This window comes from Oryctolagus cuniculus, chromosome 7 (genome assembly GCF_051225735.1).
Source record: "Oryctolagus cuniculus isolate XC-2025 breed Fujian yellow rabbit chromosome 7, ASM5122573v1, whole genome shotgun sequence".
Classification (NCBI taxonomy): Eukaryota; Metazoa; Chordata; class Mammalia; order Lagomorpha; family Leporidae; genus Oryctolagus; species Oryctolagus cuniculus.
Genome location: NC_142873.1, coordinates 36,092,618 through 36,110,914, shown reverse-complemented (window position 1 = coordinate 36,110,914; position 18,297 = coordinate 36,092,618). Strand labels below are relative to the sequence as shown.

Below are 18,297 nucleotides of genomic sequence, written 5' to 3'. Positions count from 1 at the left end.
GAGCTTCTTCCAGGTCTCCTACCTGGGTACAGGGGCTCAAAGTCTTGGGCCATCTTCTACTTCTTTCCCAGGACATAGCAGAGAGCTGGATTGGAAGTGGCGCAGCCAGGGCTTGAACTGGCATCCATATGGGATGCCAGCACTGCCGGTGGCAGCTTTACCCGCTAAGCCACAGCGCTAGCCCCTCTCTTTGATTTTTTAAATTATATTAATCCCAGTTGAAGTTTGAAGATTGAAGTCATTATATTCATAGAGGTTATACATAGGAATAACTCACTGACACCAGAGGAAAAGCTGACTCCATTATCCTGCTTTCCTAAAAGAAATAAAGCAATTACCATTAGAACAAGCAAGTACATGCAATGGGAGACTTCTAATAGGTCACTTGGCCAGAGAAGCAGGGCCCATGTGGGTGAGGCATTGTCTGTGGGTAAGGAGCCTGGTCTCTGGAACTGAGCAGCCAGTTGAGCTGTTGAGCGAGTTACTAAACTTCTTGGCGCCTTACTGTCTTCATTTGTAAATAGCAAAATAATGAAACCTACCCAAAGGTGGTCACATTTTAATATACACAGAGTGCTCTGAGGGGATTAGCTGTTATTATGAGTTACTGAGAGTGCCAGAGCAGCATGAACCTGGAGAATGGGCCAAGGTCATGAGGGTGACCAAGATGCCAAAACTTTGTGTGGGAAAGGGGCAGAATGGGGAGCTTGTCTAGGTTCAAGAATTATGTGAAGGCAAGAAACACTGAAATATGAACCCAGAAAATGCAAAAGCTAGACTCAATGATGAAAAGAAGGAGACACCATAAGGAAGCTATTGATCAGATAGAGTGAGGCTGGAGTGTAAAGCTGTTCCCGCTGGTCGAGTAGTCTCCCCTTAGCCTCAGGCGACACATTTCAAGATCCCAGTGGATGCCTGAATCTGGGGGTAGTGCCAAACCTCTATATAATTTACTGTTTATTCCTATATGGCCTGTGGCATTGCCACACAGCCCCAGAGTTCATCTATCTTCCCATGTGATATGTCCTAGCACCTTCTTTGCATCACCACTCTTATACTGCTGGGTCATTATTCACTATAATAAGGGTTGAACACAAGCACTGAGATACTGGCACAGTTGGTCTCCTAATCAAGACTGAATGAATGGCCGGTGCTGCGGCTCACTAGGCTAATCCTCTGCCTTGCGGCGCCAGCACACCGGGTTCTCTCTGCTGTGGCCAGGGAGTGCAGTGGAGGATGGCCCAAGTACTTGGGCCCTGCACCCCATGGGAGACCAGGATAAGTACCTGGCTCCTGCCATCGGATCAGCGCGGTGTGCTGGCCGCAGCGCGCCGGCAGCGGCGGCCATTGGAGGGTGAACCAACGGCAAAAGGAAGACCTTTCTCTCTGTCTCTCTCTTTCACTGTCCACTCTGCCTGTCCAAAAAAATAAATAAATAAATAAAAAGACAATGTTTAACGATGGGTAATGTATATAGAATGGATATGCTGGACAAAAGGATATGGTACAATACAAACTTTCACTATACTACTTAGACTGGTGCACAATTTCAGACTTCTGAAATTTTCCATTTAATATTTTCAGGTCATAGCTAATTGCAGGTAAAACCAAAACCATGGAAAGAAAAAAGTGCAGCTTTTTCAGGCCCATCTCTCTTCACTCTTACGGCTCCTTCATTTCTTGTACAGTCCATTTTTTTAAAAAACAATTATTTATTCGAAAGACAGAGTTACAAAGAGAGAGGGAAAGACAGGAGGGAGATCTTCCATCCTCTGGCTCACTTCCCAAATGATTGCAATGGACAGGCTGGGCCAGTCTGAAGCCAGGATCCTGGAACTTCATCCAGGTGTTCCAAGTGGGTGCAAGGGCCCAAGCACTTGGGTCATTCTCTGTTGCTTTCCTGGGTGCATTAGCAGGCAGCTGGATCAGAAATGGAGTAGCCGGGACTGGAACTGGTGCCCATATAGGATGCCGGCATTGCTGGCAAAGGCTTTCCAGCTATGCCACAGTGCTGGTCCCAGGATTCATATTTTTTTTGAGGCCAGCTTCTGAAATCAACCTGGTTCTTTCCTCAGAGCTGGAAGAAATGCCTTAGTGTACTACCTTTACATGTTTAAAAAGAAAATGAAAAAAGAAAAGAGATATTTGAAGAAAGAAAGTTAGAAGTAGAGCAGCTAGAACTCAAAGCAGAGCCCAGTTGTGAAGCCAGTGTTGCAGGTGGTGGCTTAACCCGCTATGCCACAGTGCCGGCCCCACAGGTCTCCTGTTTTTTAGCCAAACATCTTTATTCCCTGTTGCTGACACTTTTATTATTGCTGATATTTTTTTTATCATTTACACTAAATATTTTATAAATTCCCTAGAATAGCAAAAACAGCATCAAACCTATGAGGTCTGACTATTTAAAAAGTTACCCTGGTTCTGTAGCAGAGATTCCAGAGAGAATGGCCGTAAAAGAGTGGCAGCATCGGGTCAGCTGCTCAGGGAGGTGGCACTCCGACTTGGTGGTGCCACCACTGCTAAACACACCCCGAGTCTGCTGGCATTGAGAAACCACAGGCAGCTTAGCACTGTGCGAAAGCAGCATAAAGCAGTTAAATCACTCACGGTGTGTTGAGTGGCAAGACCTAAAACTAGAAACCAAAACAGTGTATTGTCTAAATCGGTAGAGATTACAACTGCCTGAAAGAAACTTGACTTTTAACTAGCACTTTCAGCAGAGTCCTACAGACGCAGCTCATAAACAGGTCTTTAATGGATTTGTTAGTGCTTTAGAGACTGGGGTGGGGAGAGGGATCATGGAAGAGCACAAAAGGTCAGGTATGTTACTCTGCTCGTGCCTCTATTCTGTTTCCTTTCCCTCTTTTCACTGTCTTGTCCTATTCCTCCACCCTGTGCTTCCCTGCACCCAAGGTCCATCTGCTGCTTCCTGCTTCTCAGCCCCCTGTGGAATTATCTCTGGGAAGTTCCCATGCATGAGAATCTTCATCAGGATTTTCCTGCTGTCTAGAACCCAACCTTATGCTTCAAAAAGAAATGTTAAGAGTCCCAAACCAGGGCAGTGATGGAGGTTGCTAGAGTGGGAGTGAGGATCTCATAACATCCACACAAGATACACCAAACTCCGGGGACCTGCAAGACTCAGTTCACCTCCATGAGGATCTCATGCTTCTCCCTCCGGTTTTCCTAGAACCCATGATTACCTTTGTTTGGGGATGTTTGGCACTTTCTTTGCCACCAGAACAAACGTTCTTCAAGGTTAGGGATGGGATCACATTCACTTCTCTGGCCTCCATCATCCCTTATCTAGACAATTGCTACAGTTTCCTACATACCTTCCTAAGTTCCTGATATCTAGTTTCTATAAAACACATGCTTTCTTCTGTGTGAGATGCAAAGGAGTTTAAATTTTTTTTTTTATTTTTTGCCAGGCAGAGTTAGACAGTGAGAGAGAGAGAGAGAGACAGAGAGAGAGAGAGAGTTATAGACAGTGAAGGAGAGACAGAGAGAAAGGTCTTCCTTCCGTTGGTTCACTCCCCTAATGACTGCCAAGGCTAGCGCTGCACCAATCTGAAGCCAGGAGCCAGGTGCTTCCTCCTGGTCTCCCACGTGGGTACAGGCGCCCAAGCACTTGGGCCATCCTCCACTGCCTTCCCGGGCCATAGCAGAGAGCTGGACTGGAAGAGGGGCAACTGGACTAGTACTCAGTGCCCCAACCAGGACTAGAACCCGGGGTGCTAGCACCATAGGCGGAGGATTAGCCAAGTGAGCCACGGCATCAGCCCAAGGAGTTTAAATTTTAATCTAAGAGCAAGAGGGAGCTCTAGGCCAGAAAGGTCACTCTATTTTGACAATATGAGGAGGACTAGAATTAGAATTCAGGTCTGTTTCCCTGCCAACTTCAAGTCTTTCCATGCCTCCATACTGTCTTCTTTCCACCTACATAATGCAAATGAACTCTTATGAAACTTCTGTTTCTATCTTGGGTTAAGTTCTCACAGAAAGAAATTTAGTCTTTGGGCTGGGGATATTTTTGGTTCTTCCCCTACTGCTTTGGGGAAGAAAGATTTCTCCCCCAGCGTATTTACCTTCCAGTGATGCATCGCCGGCTGCTTCAAGTGTCAGGGTCAATGTCTCTGATTTACTGCATGTGCCACAATTCTTGGTGCAGAATGAGACACATTCCCAAAAGTAAGGCAAACTGGGAAAGTCCCCATTCCTCTTCCTGGTAAACAACATCTTCCAGCCGGATGTGTTTGTTTTTCAGCCTTTCAATAACTGAACTCTCCCTGACGTCCAGGTCATTGTGGTGAACAATAAAGCAGGAATGAGGCTCCTAACAGCTGAAAGGAAATTGTAATCTGAGATGGTGCGAATACCCTGTCTTGTCCAAATAAAGCTTGGGGGGCCCCCTTTAAAATCCTGTAAAAGTATCGAATCCCTGTCACCGTGGCTATTTCCTGCTTTTAGATCTGCAAGAGCTTGAGAAATGTTTTCTTTTATTCTCCAGAATGAAGGCTGGGGAAACCAGAAATTTACCTGGAGACCACACAGTTCTCATCCTATGGCGTGGCTTTCTATGCCCTCGCAGGAAACAGTTCTGCTGTAGCTTGTTGTCAACAGCACCTGCCAGATGTTCACATTCCACAGTTGACAGGTGCTCTTTTATATGTATTACCTCATTTGACTATACAATCATCACCTTTCCTCTAAACTGCTGCAACAGCTGTTAAACTTCTTGATGTTTTTCCTTACATTCAATCTATTCTACTGTGCCAACCACATTCTCTTTCTAGAACACCACCTGATCAGTTTAAATACTTCAGCTGGCCTGCCTATCAATTGCACAGTGAATTCTGGTTTTCCATGGGATAAGAACTTCCCTTAACTTCAGAGAACCAAAGTAACCTCATTTATTTCTCTTTCTCCTCTAAAGCTGTTATCATGCCAAATACCTCAATGATCTCTGCACTTTCTTTCATGCTTTATGGATCTAATAGCATAGGTTTTAATGACAGAGACCTTGGAGTCAGACAGCCTGAGTTGCCAACCTATCACTCCTCTGGAGAGTATCTTGAGTCATCCATGTCTCACCTGTAAAGTGACAACCACTGTAGGACATTCTCCCAGGATGGTGTAGGGGAACTAGACTTTCTCTTTGCTCTCTGAAGCTTTGATAATTTGAGTCTATAGAATAAACTTATGGTAGAGAGATTAACAGGAGAAAAAGGCATACAGATTCACTGCATGCAAACACACGGGAGCCACACAAAATAAAGGACTTAAAGAAGGGTCAGACAAATGGAGCTTTCTGGAGTGTCCTGAACAAGAAAGAAATGAGGGTCTCAGTCTTGAGAGAGGAGGTGGCTACAGGCAGGGGAGGAAATCCATGGTAAGCAGAGGTTGTCTAATCAAAATAGCAAATAAGCTCTCTCAGGTAGCAGCCCTCTGAGGAATTGGAGGTGGCCTGAATGAGGCCTCTCAGTGAGTTGTGTTTTGCCAATGATGGGATTTTTTCTAAACCTATTTTCTTTTTTTAAACCCCTATTTAATAAACATAATTTCCAAAAGTACAACTTTTGGATTATAGCAGTTTTTCCCCCATAACCACCCTCCCACCCACAAACCATCCCATCTCCTACTCCCTCTTCCATCCCATTCTTCATTAAGATTCATTTTTAATTATCTTTATATACAGAAGATCAACTTAGTATATACTAAGTAAAGATTTCAACAGTTTGCACCCATACAGACACACAAAGTATAAAGTACTGTTTGAATGCTAGTTTTACTGTTAATTCACATAGTACAACACATTAAGGATTTTCAAACAGGAGAAAGAAATTTCCAATGTTTTCATCTTTTTTAAAAAAATATTTTATTTATTTTATCCGAAAGACAGAGAGGCAGAGATCTCCAATATGTTGGTTCACTCTCCAAATGCCGGCCACAGCCAGGACTGAGCAAGCTGAAGCCAGGAGCCTGGAACTCAGTGCAGGTCTCCCATGTGAGTGGCGGGGACCCAAGTACTTGAGCCATCAGCTGCTGCCTCCCAGAGTGTGTACATTAGCAGGAAGCTGGAATGAAGAAGTGGAGCCAGGACTTGGATATGATATGTGGGTATCCAAAACTGCTACTGACTATGCTGCACCCCCACCCCCAAATGCTTTCAATTTAAATCAGCATACCCAAATGCCATATTCTGGGGTATTGTTTCCTGAGTCCCAAGATGGAACTAATTGATATAAAGTGCTTAAAACAATGCCATGCACAATTAGTACCCAATAAAATTAGCAATTATTATTATGTTCTCTCTTGTAATGTTTCTCTTCTGTGTACAACACCTACATCTCCAGTCTCTATTAATTCTTTAAGATCTCCTTTATGAAAACCACTCTCCACTCCAAAGCTATTGCTTACTCTCCATTCTCTGTGCTTTTCTGGAATTTTATATATACAAGTTCATAAGGATGACACTCATTCTACTGTTTTCTGCTTATTGAAGAATTTTCTCCATCAGAGTATGGGTTCCTGAAAAGCACAAACCACTTGTAATTTCCATTTAGTTCACCCAAGTCCAACAGAATGTCTGCTCTATAATGTCATAAAAATTTGGGAAGCAATTCTCCACTTTGCCAGGTAGAAACTGATGAGCCAGGATTCAGACTGCTAACTCTGCTAACTGGTTTCCCTGCTTCCATGCTTCTGCTCATGTGGCTAAATGCCTATTTCCACAATAGTCAGAACTAGCAGCTCTGTCCCTTTAGGGGGTTTGCATTGTGTTCTGATAAGGCCCAATCTCTTCACCAGTCCTCTAGCAGAGTGTAGCTTCTACCTGGGCACTTCAATTTCATGCTACTCTCTCCTTGTTCTCAATTCTCTAGCTATGCTGATTTGTCTTTTGTTCTTGCCCAATTTAGATAAAGAAACATTTTCACATGCTCTTAATTCCATCTGGAAGACAATTTTCTAGGTTTTTTTCTCACCCATCAGATTTCATTTTGGATACCACCTCTTCATAGAGCTCTTTGCTGACCATCTTGGCAAGATAAGTCCTTCCTCATCCGGTTATTCTTTTCATATCACCTGCCTATTTTCTTCATGGGATAGATCAAAATCTACAATTATCTCACTTGTTTATTTTCTGACTCCTTCCACTGGGATAAAAACTCCACTAAGTGGAGACTTGCCTGCTTGTTTACCATGTATACAGTTTCCCAAAGAGTTCCTGGTGTAGAGTAGCTACCTAAAAGATATGTCTCAAACGAATCAATAAATACAAAAGAGATTTTTGAGAGCTGTGTTCCCCCATACTGTAAGAATCATCCAGGATGACAAATCATAGAATAATAGAATTAAATGTTTTGTGCATATCAGAGAAAGGAGGGGGAATGTTGTCAAGGTAATACGATGTACCAGTCCCCGCCTCCTCAAACACAATCAGCAAGGCCCATCGTGAAAAAAAAAATATTAATTTATGAGATGCTTTTGAACACTCTTTAAAAGTATTAGAACTCCTGAGAACATGAGAAGTCATAGTCAAAGGAATAAATGAATAAGAAATGCTAGAATAAAGTAATGGTTAATGTAATGAGGGCTGTAGCAGCTGCTGCTTCCATGAGGGAGGGGAAAATCGGGGCCTCTTTGTGTGAAATATATGAAGTTAACACTGGGGGCTCTGTTACCTCCTGTGCATAATCTAATAATAAAAAATGATTTGCTTAGCACTCTGCAATTTAGAAATATCTCTGTTTACACAGTGTATCTCGTTTGACAAGACTGTTGAGTGATAGGAGAGTCCTGTAGAAAATCCACATGACCTGGGACCAGGAAGCCAGTCTGGACCTGTCTCTCTTAGTAAGGAGCTGTGGCAAATCATTTCCCCTCTGCTTCTCTATTTTCTCCTTGGTAAAATGGAGGGGTTAGATCTGATTGCTTTAAAAATCCTATTCAGCTCATCTATTGCAACAATTTATATTTAACTTGTGACAAATGAGCTTCTCTTGTACTAGGAACAAGACACAAGATTCTTACTGTGAATTCTCAGACATCAGTAAATTGTTTCGGATCCTCACTCATTGTCCGAAAATCAAATCATCTGGGCACCCAGGTAAGCAGAGAAGCCCTGATCCATCTTTGAGTAACCGTTTCTCCCTTTTAATTAGTCTCTCCTGTCTGATGCTAATTTTGCCTGACTCATATCCCTGGGTCCATCTTTCTAGGTCTTACGAGCTCTCTTAATTCATGTGACACTGCAGTTTTTTCCACATTATCACCACGAATGGCTGCCAACTTTCATTTGTTTTGTGTTATAACTCAAGGAAAAGTTGTCCAGTAGCTAATCTAATAAATGTTCTCTTGTCTTCCTGCATGAAGGCCAAAGCTTTTTCCTACCATCTAAATGCATCCTCTGAAGATTATAGTCCTTAGCCTTTTTATGTTTGTTTACCATCTCTTTGCTAGCTGGGGAGGGGGAGTGGAGGCAGCTTGAGATTTTCAAGGGCATGAATGGGGGAAGGGGGACATACAGGTACAGCTCTTTTCCATTTTGCATTCTGTCTTCGCACTCTCTTTGCATTCTACTGGCTCCCATCTATTTTTCATCTTTCCCACCTGAACTACTTGATATCTCTGTTTCTTCTAAGTAAAGCACAGCTCCCTGTAGCTTGCGGTCAGAAATCTACCTGCTTTCAAAATGAGAGCTGTCTGGGTCAGACTTGGTATTTAATTTCCCCCTTGTACTCACAGCTTTCAGATACAAAGAAGCACTCTCTGCAGTTCTAGTGTACATGAGCTATGATTGTAAGATACGAAACACCTGCATGATTCTTTAAAATATTCAGTCTATGATATTACATGCAAAAGATACTAATAGTCTCGGTGTTCAGAAGTACCTGCAGGGCAGAATATTCTTATGCTAACCCTGAAGCCAGGTAATAGGCAAAGCAAACCATATTTTTCTGCCTGCCTGCTCTCTGGAGCATTTCTCTTTCTCTGTCTTTCCTTCTCTCCCTCCCTTTCTTCCTCTTGAAATACCAATTTAGAAGCTTAGAATTACATAAGACATGAACACAGTTGCTAACAAGAATCAGTATCTATATTTATTCATCTCCTTGCTGCCCTGGACCTCAGGCTGCTATTTGAGGCTTTTTGCAGGAGGCAAGCATGTACAGGAGAAATTGTCAGTGCTGGGCTGAATTCTGTTCTTAATAAGAATTGGAGCAAAGTATTCTACAGTCAGTTTGATGACAGATGCAGCAAATCTATTTCTCCTGGGCCAGCTTTTCTATGCTGCCAGGCATATTCCTGTCTGCCATTTAGCTATTTCTCCCCACACCTCCGTGTGTCTTGCAATGGAGAAATCATCTCTCGGAGACGATGATCCTCCCACCTGCCTTTTGGAAATCGAGCAGGTCAAATATTGGGTCACATACAATGTGATGTTTCTCATCCAAAAGAGAAAGTGTGTTGAGATTCAACCCCCAAAGTGTGCCTTAGAATTCCTACTGGCACCTTTCCGTTCCGGAGGCAATGTTGTCCCTGATACTGTTTTTACAGACAAAAGAATAAACTCCCATATTTTCCAACACTGTAGACTTTTATTTTTCCCGTCTCTAGAAGTTAAAAATCACAGACATTTGTAGAGATATTGAGTCACTTTTTTCATGTATGTCTATTTTGGAAGAGGATTTTCCCAGCTTGTCCATTTTGCATGGCTGATGCGTAAGTCCTTTCTTCCTCCTGCCTTCCAGGGGCTGGAGAGGCAGAGGAGACAGGCGCTGGTACCGCAGAGCTGTTATCTGATTGGCTCGTCGCTCGTGGCCGGGCTATAAAAGAGACCCCTACAGGCCTGGAAAGGAGAAGCTCAGGATTCTGGCAGCATCTTTGCAGGAGTGAAACCGAAGCTTGAGCAAAACAGAGGCCACAGCTCCTCCTGCTGCGTTTCTTTCCTCCTCGGCGAATCCCACGCTGTTAGACAAGATGTGCAAAGGGCTTGCAGGTCTGCCGGCTTCCTGCTTGAGGAGGTAAGATTGTTTTCAGCTACTAACTACGTTCAACTTTTGGACAGACTTTCTCAGTTACTTGCTAGTTGTGTTTACTAACCTGGTTCTTTGGAGTAGCAGTCTGATCAGGGGAGAATATTTCCCTGGATTTTCTCCAAGAATAACTTGATTTGTGACTTAAGAACTGTGCTTCCCAAATTCTGATATTAGTGTGTTGTTTCATGTGACCTCAGTTTTGAAAACTGTTGTGATCTTTTAGCCAAGTCCTCTAACTAAGCTAGTGCTGATTAAGAATCATATGAGGTGTTGACTCTACTTGCTGTATCTGTGATCACCTCCATTATGTGAGCATACCTGGATAATTGCAAGCACTGTGACTCTCTGAAATTCATTTAGGGGAGGACACCTCGGAATGAACTTGTGCTACATCATCAGAAAGCCACAATGCTTTCTGTTGGGGCTACAGTATCGTTCTATATTCTCATAAACAAATGTCACAATGAAATAGTTTCTATGCTACATGTCTCTTTTTTTCTCTGTTCTTATCTCTCATTCTTAAAGTGTCTTATGTGAGTGGTAGTTAAGGAGTATTGATTATAACAAGTCATCTGAGGGTTCTGTAGAAGAGCTCATCCTAAAGAGATTGTTTTGTCAATATAAAAACAAAGACTTAAAAATATATAGCTACTCTTCTGTCTTTTTAAATAGGCGTAAGTAGATGATTTCAGAAAATGCTAGATATTCATCAGTTGAAAGTAAAATACAAAATGAGAGCGTATTACATCACTTAATCTTGCAGCTAAAGGTAAAAAGTCAATCTGCAAGTGTACTACCTCTTTTCTTGTCTCCCTGCAAAGAACAATCACCTTACATTTCAATTTGGAGTTAATTCCAAGAAGCATAATCTTTTGTGTGTTTTGAAGCCATTTGCCTTTCATTCAGAAGCAGGACAGTATTGATATATTCTCCGTAATGAAGCAGGAGGTTCTGGTAGAGAGTACTGATGGGATAAATACCTCTCACCTTCACCATTAATTTCCTAACTGGATAGAGCAAGACCATCCACGCTTCAGTTAAATCACATATAAAATTAATCATGCAAAATGCAGAAGTGTCAGGGAAAAGTTATGCTCCAGTAAATATTTAGTGATTCATAGATGGGAGATTGTGCTAGAGGTCTGCCCTTGAGGCACTGAGCAACTGATTGAGAAGGTTAAGCTCACAGTCAGTAGGTAGCTGTTCTTCCCCTCCTCACAGGGGAAACGTCAATCATCTAGTCCAGCACTTTCTCCAGCAGTGCCCGAGCTTCCGGAGGGACTTCCCACTGCCCGGGGTGTGTGAGTGAAGATCACATCCAGTTCCTCATTCCAGTGACTTCTGAAGTGATTTTCGTTTTTATTTGTACTGTTTTATTACGTTAAAAGGATACTTTCTGTGCATACTCTCAACTCATTAGGAAATGACCCTACACTGGGCAGTCAATAGCCATGGGATCTCAAACAGAGGAGGCACATGGTAGTACGGAATAATTTCTATTTACATTGACTCACAATACACTCATGCCATCACCTTAGAACCACTCTAGGCTTCAGGAATATATCTTGCTATCATTAAGGAGAATTTCCCAATCCCTGTGCAGTCACCAGTTGAGAAAGCAGAGAAAGGCAAATAGTCATGTGAAGAAGAGAAAATACCATTTAGGGGGCAGTCCAAGGACCTAATGGAATTCAAACTTTCTTGGGAAGCCGACATAGATAAACCTTTAGTATATCAATAACCATTCTAAAATTTCTTTTTACCCTTTATTTCCCCCCTACAAGTAGGAACACTTAGCTATCCATTTCTTTTTAAAATCATTTCTCTTTTTAACTATTTTGTAGCTTTTATAGTAAGAGATACAAGCAAAAACATGGTAGTGTAAGAGAAGAGGTAAAAGCTTATCTCTGGGCCTCCTTTTTGAGCTACTGAGGAGTACTGACATAGCCTGGTCACCTATGAAATGGCAATACACCAGAAACTCTGCCCGCAATCGCAATCACTAGTTTCAGGAGTGATTCTAGATGGCTTCTTCAGTGTATAAATATTAAAAAAGAAGGCAATAGCAGCACTATATTGTCTGGAAGAACTAATCTAAAGGAACGTGGGTTTCACCCTGAGCATTTGCGTTAACCACTCCATTTCTGAAGCTACACACCTCAGTATGTACTCCATATTTACCCCATAACACATATTTCTTGTTCCATCACATATTTGGATGGAAAGAAAGAGACCCTTAATTTCCAAAGGAGCTTCTTACTCTGCCTGCAAGGAGACAGATGACAATAGCAACCAACCACCAGAAGGGGGCGTGCAGCAAAAAGGTGTCGAATTTTGCAGTTACTGCTGCTTTCTAACTCCTAAAAATTACTCAAAGAACAGTCATGTCTTCTTGTGTGGTTATATTGATGATACCAAGTGTTTCATTGTTGCACCAAAATGGCATGTGTACAGAACGGGCTTCTAAGACAGATTGAAGGGTCAGAATTCCAATTATAGATAAGTAAACCAGTGTTATGACTCTCATCTCAAGGTTGTGCATTAACTCATTGGCAGAAACAAGTGTTGCTTTCCTGAGAATTAATGCCAACTTCATCTCCTATTCCCTAAATTAACTGTCTCTGCACTATATGCTACTAATGAATTCTTCAAGCCTACCACTAGGTGTCTTAAGACAGGTGGTTACCATCGTTAATTCCCTTGCTTTCCTCTTCTGTGCAGTGCAAAAGATATGAAGCATCGGTTGGGTTTCCTGCTGCAGAAGTCAGATTCCTGTGAACATAATTCCTCCCACAGCAAGAAGGACAAAGTGGTTGTTTGCCAGAGGTAAGAGAAATGGCCTGGATGAAAGCCCATTGAGTTTTAACTATCTGAGTTTAGAGAGTTGTATAAGAAAAGAAGGAAAGTATGCCCCTAGTTAAGCCAGATTTGGATCAAGATGGCCCCCATGTTCATGGAAATCATAACTACATTGGAGATTTTTTCCCACATATTTACTGAAAAAAAAAAAACATGATCTAATCAATAATAGAGCTGTTCATGATGATAAAAAATAAAATCTCTACATTTTATTAAGTCTTAGATTGCTTGCCCCAGTTTTTTGTATCATAAATTCAAACTATTTTTTTTCTCTGTAATGTCTCTAGGGTGAGTCAAGAGGAAGTCAAGAAATGGGCCGAATCACTGGAAAACCTGATTAACCATGAATGTAAGTCTGACGGTTTTTTATCCCGCTCATGGGATGAGGTTAAAGGCACTGTGGAGGAGGCAGGTTATCTCATATTATGCTGGCCTCATAGGAACTGCAGAAAGAACAAGGTTCATTGTGATTTCCAAACCCAAGATGACGTTTTGGTCTTATATCCAGTCTGTTTAACATTTTACCATGCACTAGTGCTTTGTGAAGTACAATGGAAAGTTCACAAAGGAACCATCAGAGAACCATCTCTATCATCAGGTAGAAAAAGGCAGAGAGGAAAAGCTTCTGAATATTGAGATATTCTTACAGAATCAACCTCAGCTTCTCTTTCCCAAACCTACCTTGGTAATTGATAGCCACTTAGGTGTTTTAGAAACAAAACACATTCGATTTTGAGCATGAATCATTTTGTGTAACTGGATCTACTAGATACTATTCAGAGATTAGAGTTGCCTTCCCCCAAGTGACCCTCCAAAGAGGAGAAAATTGGGGAGTCCTTGAACCTATGCTTTATTTCCAAGTACCACAGCTTTATCTGAACTGCCATGTCCAAGAGGTCATTGAGTATGATAACATGTGTGGTTCTTTCTCCTGTATTGCAGGTGGGTTGGCAGCTTTCAAAGCTTTCTTAAAATCTGAATATAGTGAGGAGAACATTGACTTCTGGATCAGCTGTGAAGAGTACAAGAAAATCAAATCACCCTCTAAACTAAGTCCTAAGGCCAAAAAGATCTATAATGAATTCATCTCAGTCCAGGCAACAAAAGAGGTAGGTTTTCATGGCAGTGAACCCCCTGGGTCTCTCATGAAGGTGTCTGGAAGTGGTATTCAGGGGCACGTATCTTTAGATCCTGTGAGTTACAGGAAAAGATGTAACAGTGGAGTCATAAGCTTGACAACCTCAAATAAACCAGTTAAGAAAAAAGTGCTTTTATCCACATGATTTAAATAACTCCTTTAAGGTATTTTTTTTTACATAAATTTCTTCAGTTTAGAGAAAGAAAACAAATTTTCCATGCTTACCCTGAAGCAGAATGAACCTCTCATATTCTTTCACGTATACCAAGTTAGAGCCAACTTTTTTTTTTTTCATTCCTGGAGTATGCAGGGTGCCCTGTTAGTATTCAGTACAAAGCATGCAGCCAACGTAGGTCCTAGGTATAATGGAGCCTTGGCCTTTTCTCCTTAGGTGAACCTAGATTCTTGCACCAGGGAGGAGACAAGCCGGAACATGCTAGAACCTACGATCACCTGCTTTGATGAGGCCCAGAAGAAGATTTTCAACCTTATGGAGAAGGATTCATACCGCCGCTTCCTCAAATCCCGATTCTATCTTGATTTGGCCAACCCTTCTAACTGTGGGTCAGAGAAGCAGAAAGGAGCCAAGAGTTCTGTGGACTGTGCTTCCCTGCTCCCCCAGTGTGCCTAATTCTCACCTGGAGGTGGATGGCTGAAATGCCAAGACTATGCTCTGGAGAAGCTGAGGCCAGATATTGATCTGTATTAAGCACCAGTGCTTTATCCACATTGTAGCCTAGTGTTCATGCTGCCTGCCATGTGTGAGTCACTTTCATGCGAGGGCTAGATTTAGTCTTGGTGTTTGGGTGTTCATCAGGGTGGAACCTGATTCTAGTTCAATTTCTCCAAGTTCGTTTTAGAGCGCCATGTGAGCAAATATTCAAATAATGGCCTTGTGGGTCTGGATTATTGAAGATTGTTGATAGTTCCCTCCTCCAAACAGTTTGACCTCAGATTGGTTGGTTGATACATATCTTGTGACATGCATATGCACATTTTCTGTTAGCAGAACTTTCTCCAGGCTCCAAATATTTGGATGAAGCTGACCTAGTATACCCTTGTGTGTGTGTATGTGTGCGTGTGTGTGTGTATTTATGTATGCACATATACACATACACATTCTATATATGTGTGTGTGTGAATACACATGTGGGTATCCCTGCAAGAGTAGATGGGAGGGAAAGACCCTAGGTGCTCATAACTAGAATGTGTGTATGTACTTACATGCATGTTTCGATATCTGGTCTTTCATACACATTTTAATAGAGCAAACTGAGCTAACTGCCATTGCAGGCTCAGAACAGAATGTCAACTTGTAGAAAGTTGTCTCTGTAAAACTCCATGGATCTTTCTGGAAAAGCATCCAAGCAAATTCATGGTTAATTTAACCAGTGATAGTCTTCACATTGAGCTCTATTCTACGGAGAGAAAAATCACAAATAATCCTGTATATGACTGATACAGAATTTTGTCTTAGGCTGATGGTTACTAACAGCACCTTTGAGTCCCTCAGCTGCTGGCTTCCTTCCTTTGCCTGGGTGCTCAAGGCATAGTTATTAGCAGCTGGGTTGGTATGAATTTGGGAGATGGGGTAATTGAACTGAATGAAGAAACGCAGCTGAAGTCTTTCCAGCTATACTTACTCTAAGTTACTGGCTAAGCAAGGGTACAGACTTTTAAAGGTCACTGTCATTATCCTTTGCCCCTTCCCTCTCTCTTGATCAAGGTGCTCTTCTCATTTTTGTCCTGAGGAACTTGGCCATCAGATGTCTGTTTGGCTTGTTTTGGTTAGCTGGATTTTTCTCCATAACAGTTCTAGCTCTAAATTTACGAGTATAAGCCAGTAGCAGGCAAAAGATTTTATTCTATAAATGGGGCACAGTTTCACAAATTGAAAAGCCATTGTAAGACAAAAATCTTGCTCATTACATCCCAAACATCAAGACTAACAGAGACTGCAGACATTTCTTTCTAGGCTCTGAGACTAAATGAGAATGAAAAAAAGGGAAAAAAGAAAGACAAACAGAAAGAGAGAGAGAGAAAACCAATTGTTAGAACTACTGTTTGGAACTTTTCAAGGCATGTGAAATACTTGAAAATTTCTCATTTATGTTATTTATGATGTTGTTTTGTACAAATTTTTATTATTGTATTGTTTTATAAATGGAGTGCAAGATTTTACCTGAATTATTAACGAATGCCCAGGAAGTAATTTTCTTCTCATTCTTCTAAAACTACTGTCTTTGAGAGGGTGTACACACTCATGCACATACATTGTTTCTGTTGTTCCGGTATCAGTTACATGCATGAGCACCTTTGTGGCTTCTACACCAATGTACTGGGCTGCAAAATGAAGACACCAGAGTCTGTGCACACAGATCTCATTGCATTCAAATGAACATTTCCTAATTGTACCTTTCTTGCCCCTCTGGCAGTCTTACTCCTAATGTTCCCAAAGTTCCTCATCAGTGACCCTTTTTGTTACACACAGTTTCACAATTCTGTTTCGGGTAACTTCTGGATCCAAATGTATAACTCTGCTGGTCTTGCCCTATCACAATTGTCATGACTTTGATATGGTACCTGTACTCACAGACTATTGTCTCACAAATAAGTCTGGAAGTCATTCTGAATGAGAAGTAAATTATTTTATGTAACATATTTCGGAGTGTGTTCTTCAATTATATTTTCTTGTTGTGTCATCACCCTTTGCTATGGTGAGCTTGCTTGTACATGGTCCACGGACAGAATTCTCCTTCCATATGCATGCCTCTTTCTATCATGTGCTTTATAGGCCTCAAAGCTTATACTTCCAGTGCCCCACACACATCTTAATAATAAGGGTAAATAAATGCTTTGCACAAAACCATCGGCTTGGAAACACATTAATGATCCACAGAGATGTGAGAAGCAGCAGGGCGTAGTGTGATTTTAGAAAATGACTCATACTGAGTCTTACCCTTCCCATGCCAACCAACTCCGGGAAGGAAGGCAGAAACTGAATACTATTTATTCTTCAGTTCCTGCCATGGCTGTGCCTGCCTCTTCCCACAGAACCAAGAAAGTTGCTAAGCAGATTTAGTGATTTACTTGCAAGTCCCCAAAAGGTTGTCAAGGTTTGGAGCTCACCTTCCAGAACAGCTCTTCTTTTTCAATTTCCTGCTTGATTGAGAGAAGATGGAGCCAGGAGAAATTGCGAGTATGGAAGGGAGTCACAAGTGCCAGAGATTTCTGCTCAAACTGCTCAAAATCTTGCCCTCCCTTCTTCCATTGTTCTTCTCTGAAAAATAAGTCACGGAACATTTACATACAAAGATGAATACTAGGTCTATTGCATCATGAGCTCCTCACTCCCTGAATTCTGTCTTTGCCATCGCAAGGGTTGCACTTACAAGGTGATGGGAACAGAGATCTTACACATTTTTGAGTAACAGATCTTTTAAAGGAATCAGTAAAAACTAAGAACTATTTCCTTAGAGAAATGCACAAAGAAATGCAAATGTCTCATTCACCCCCAAAGCAACCAGGACGATCAATCATTTCTTACAGATGTGTGACACTCTCTCAGAAAGTGTGCAGTAGCTCTTCCCTGTATACAAGGGGACTTCAAAACTTTCCTGGAACAATGCTTCAAAAATGATGAAATCCATGCATAGTTTTTTCAAAATACGTATTTCCCATGAACGTTTTTAAGTACTCTCGTATAACAGTATATTCCAAGGATTGCAAGACAATTACATAATTGCTTTTAGTAAGGGCAAGCAATGCTTTTTTAAATTCAGTCTCCATTTCCCTCATTGTTTCTTCTTTATGATTGATCATTAAATAAATAATAATTATATGCTGAGACTGATATATATATATCAAAGACTGTGTAGAAAAACACCTATTGTTGCTTGCCACGTGTTAGATACTTTTCTAAGCACTTTATATAAATAATATTTTTAAATTCTCATAATAACTCTGAGATATAGATGTAAATCATGACCATTGCCTCTGCAAATTCCCACAGATAGGGGAACAGAGCCAAGATCAAGTTGGCTTTAAGTAGCAGAGCAAGGATCTAGCCACACAGCAATGATCTAAGAGCAGAGTGTCATGTCCAGAATTATGTGGTAAAGAATGGAGTCAAACTGTATTCTCCATCTCTCTCTTCTCCTTTTTTTTTTTTTTTTTTTTTTTGACAGGCAGAGTTAGACAGTGAGAGAGAGAGAGAGAAAGGTCTTCCTTTTCCGTTGGTTCACCCTCCAATGGCCGCTA

General features: G+C 41.5%; 1 protein-coding gene across 4 annotated transcripts; it reads left to right on the top strand.

Annotated features, from left to right (window-relative positions):
• Window positions 1–7,841: 7,841 nt before the first annotated feature.
• RGS4 (regulator of G protein signaling 4) lies at window positions 7,842–16,698 on the top strand. 4 transcript variants are annotated; one of them, XM_089336631.1, is made up of 7 exons: window positions 7,842–7,857; window positions 8,013–8,110; window positions 9,753–10,025; window positions 12,762–12,866; window positions 13,187–13,248; window positions 13,842–14,008; window positions 14,429–16,698. In XM_089336631.1, exons 3-7 carry the CDS (start codon window positions 9,982–9,984, stop codon window positions 14,666–14,668), a joined length of 618 nt encoding a protein of 205 aa, XP_089192757.1. In that variant the 5' UTR covers window positions 7,842–7,857; window positions 8,013–8,110; window positions 9,753–9,981; the 3' UTR covers window positions 14,669–16,698.
• The last annotated feature ends 1,599 nt before the right edge of the window (window positions 16,699–18,297 follow it).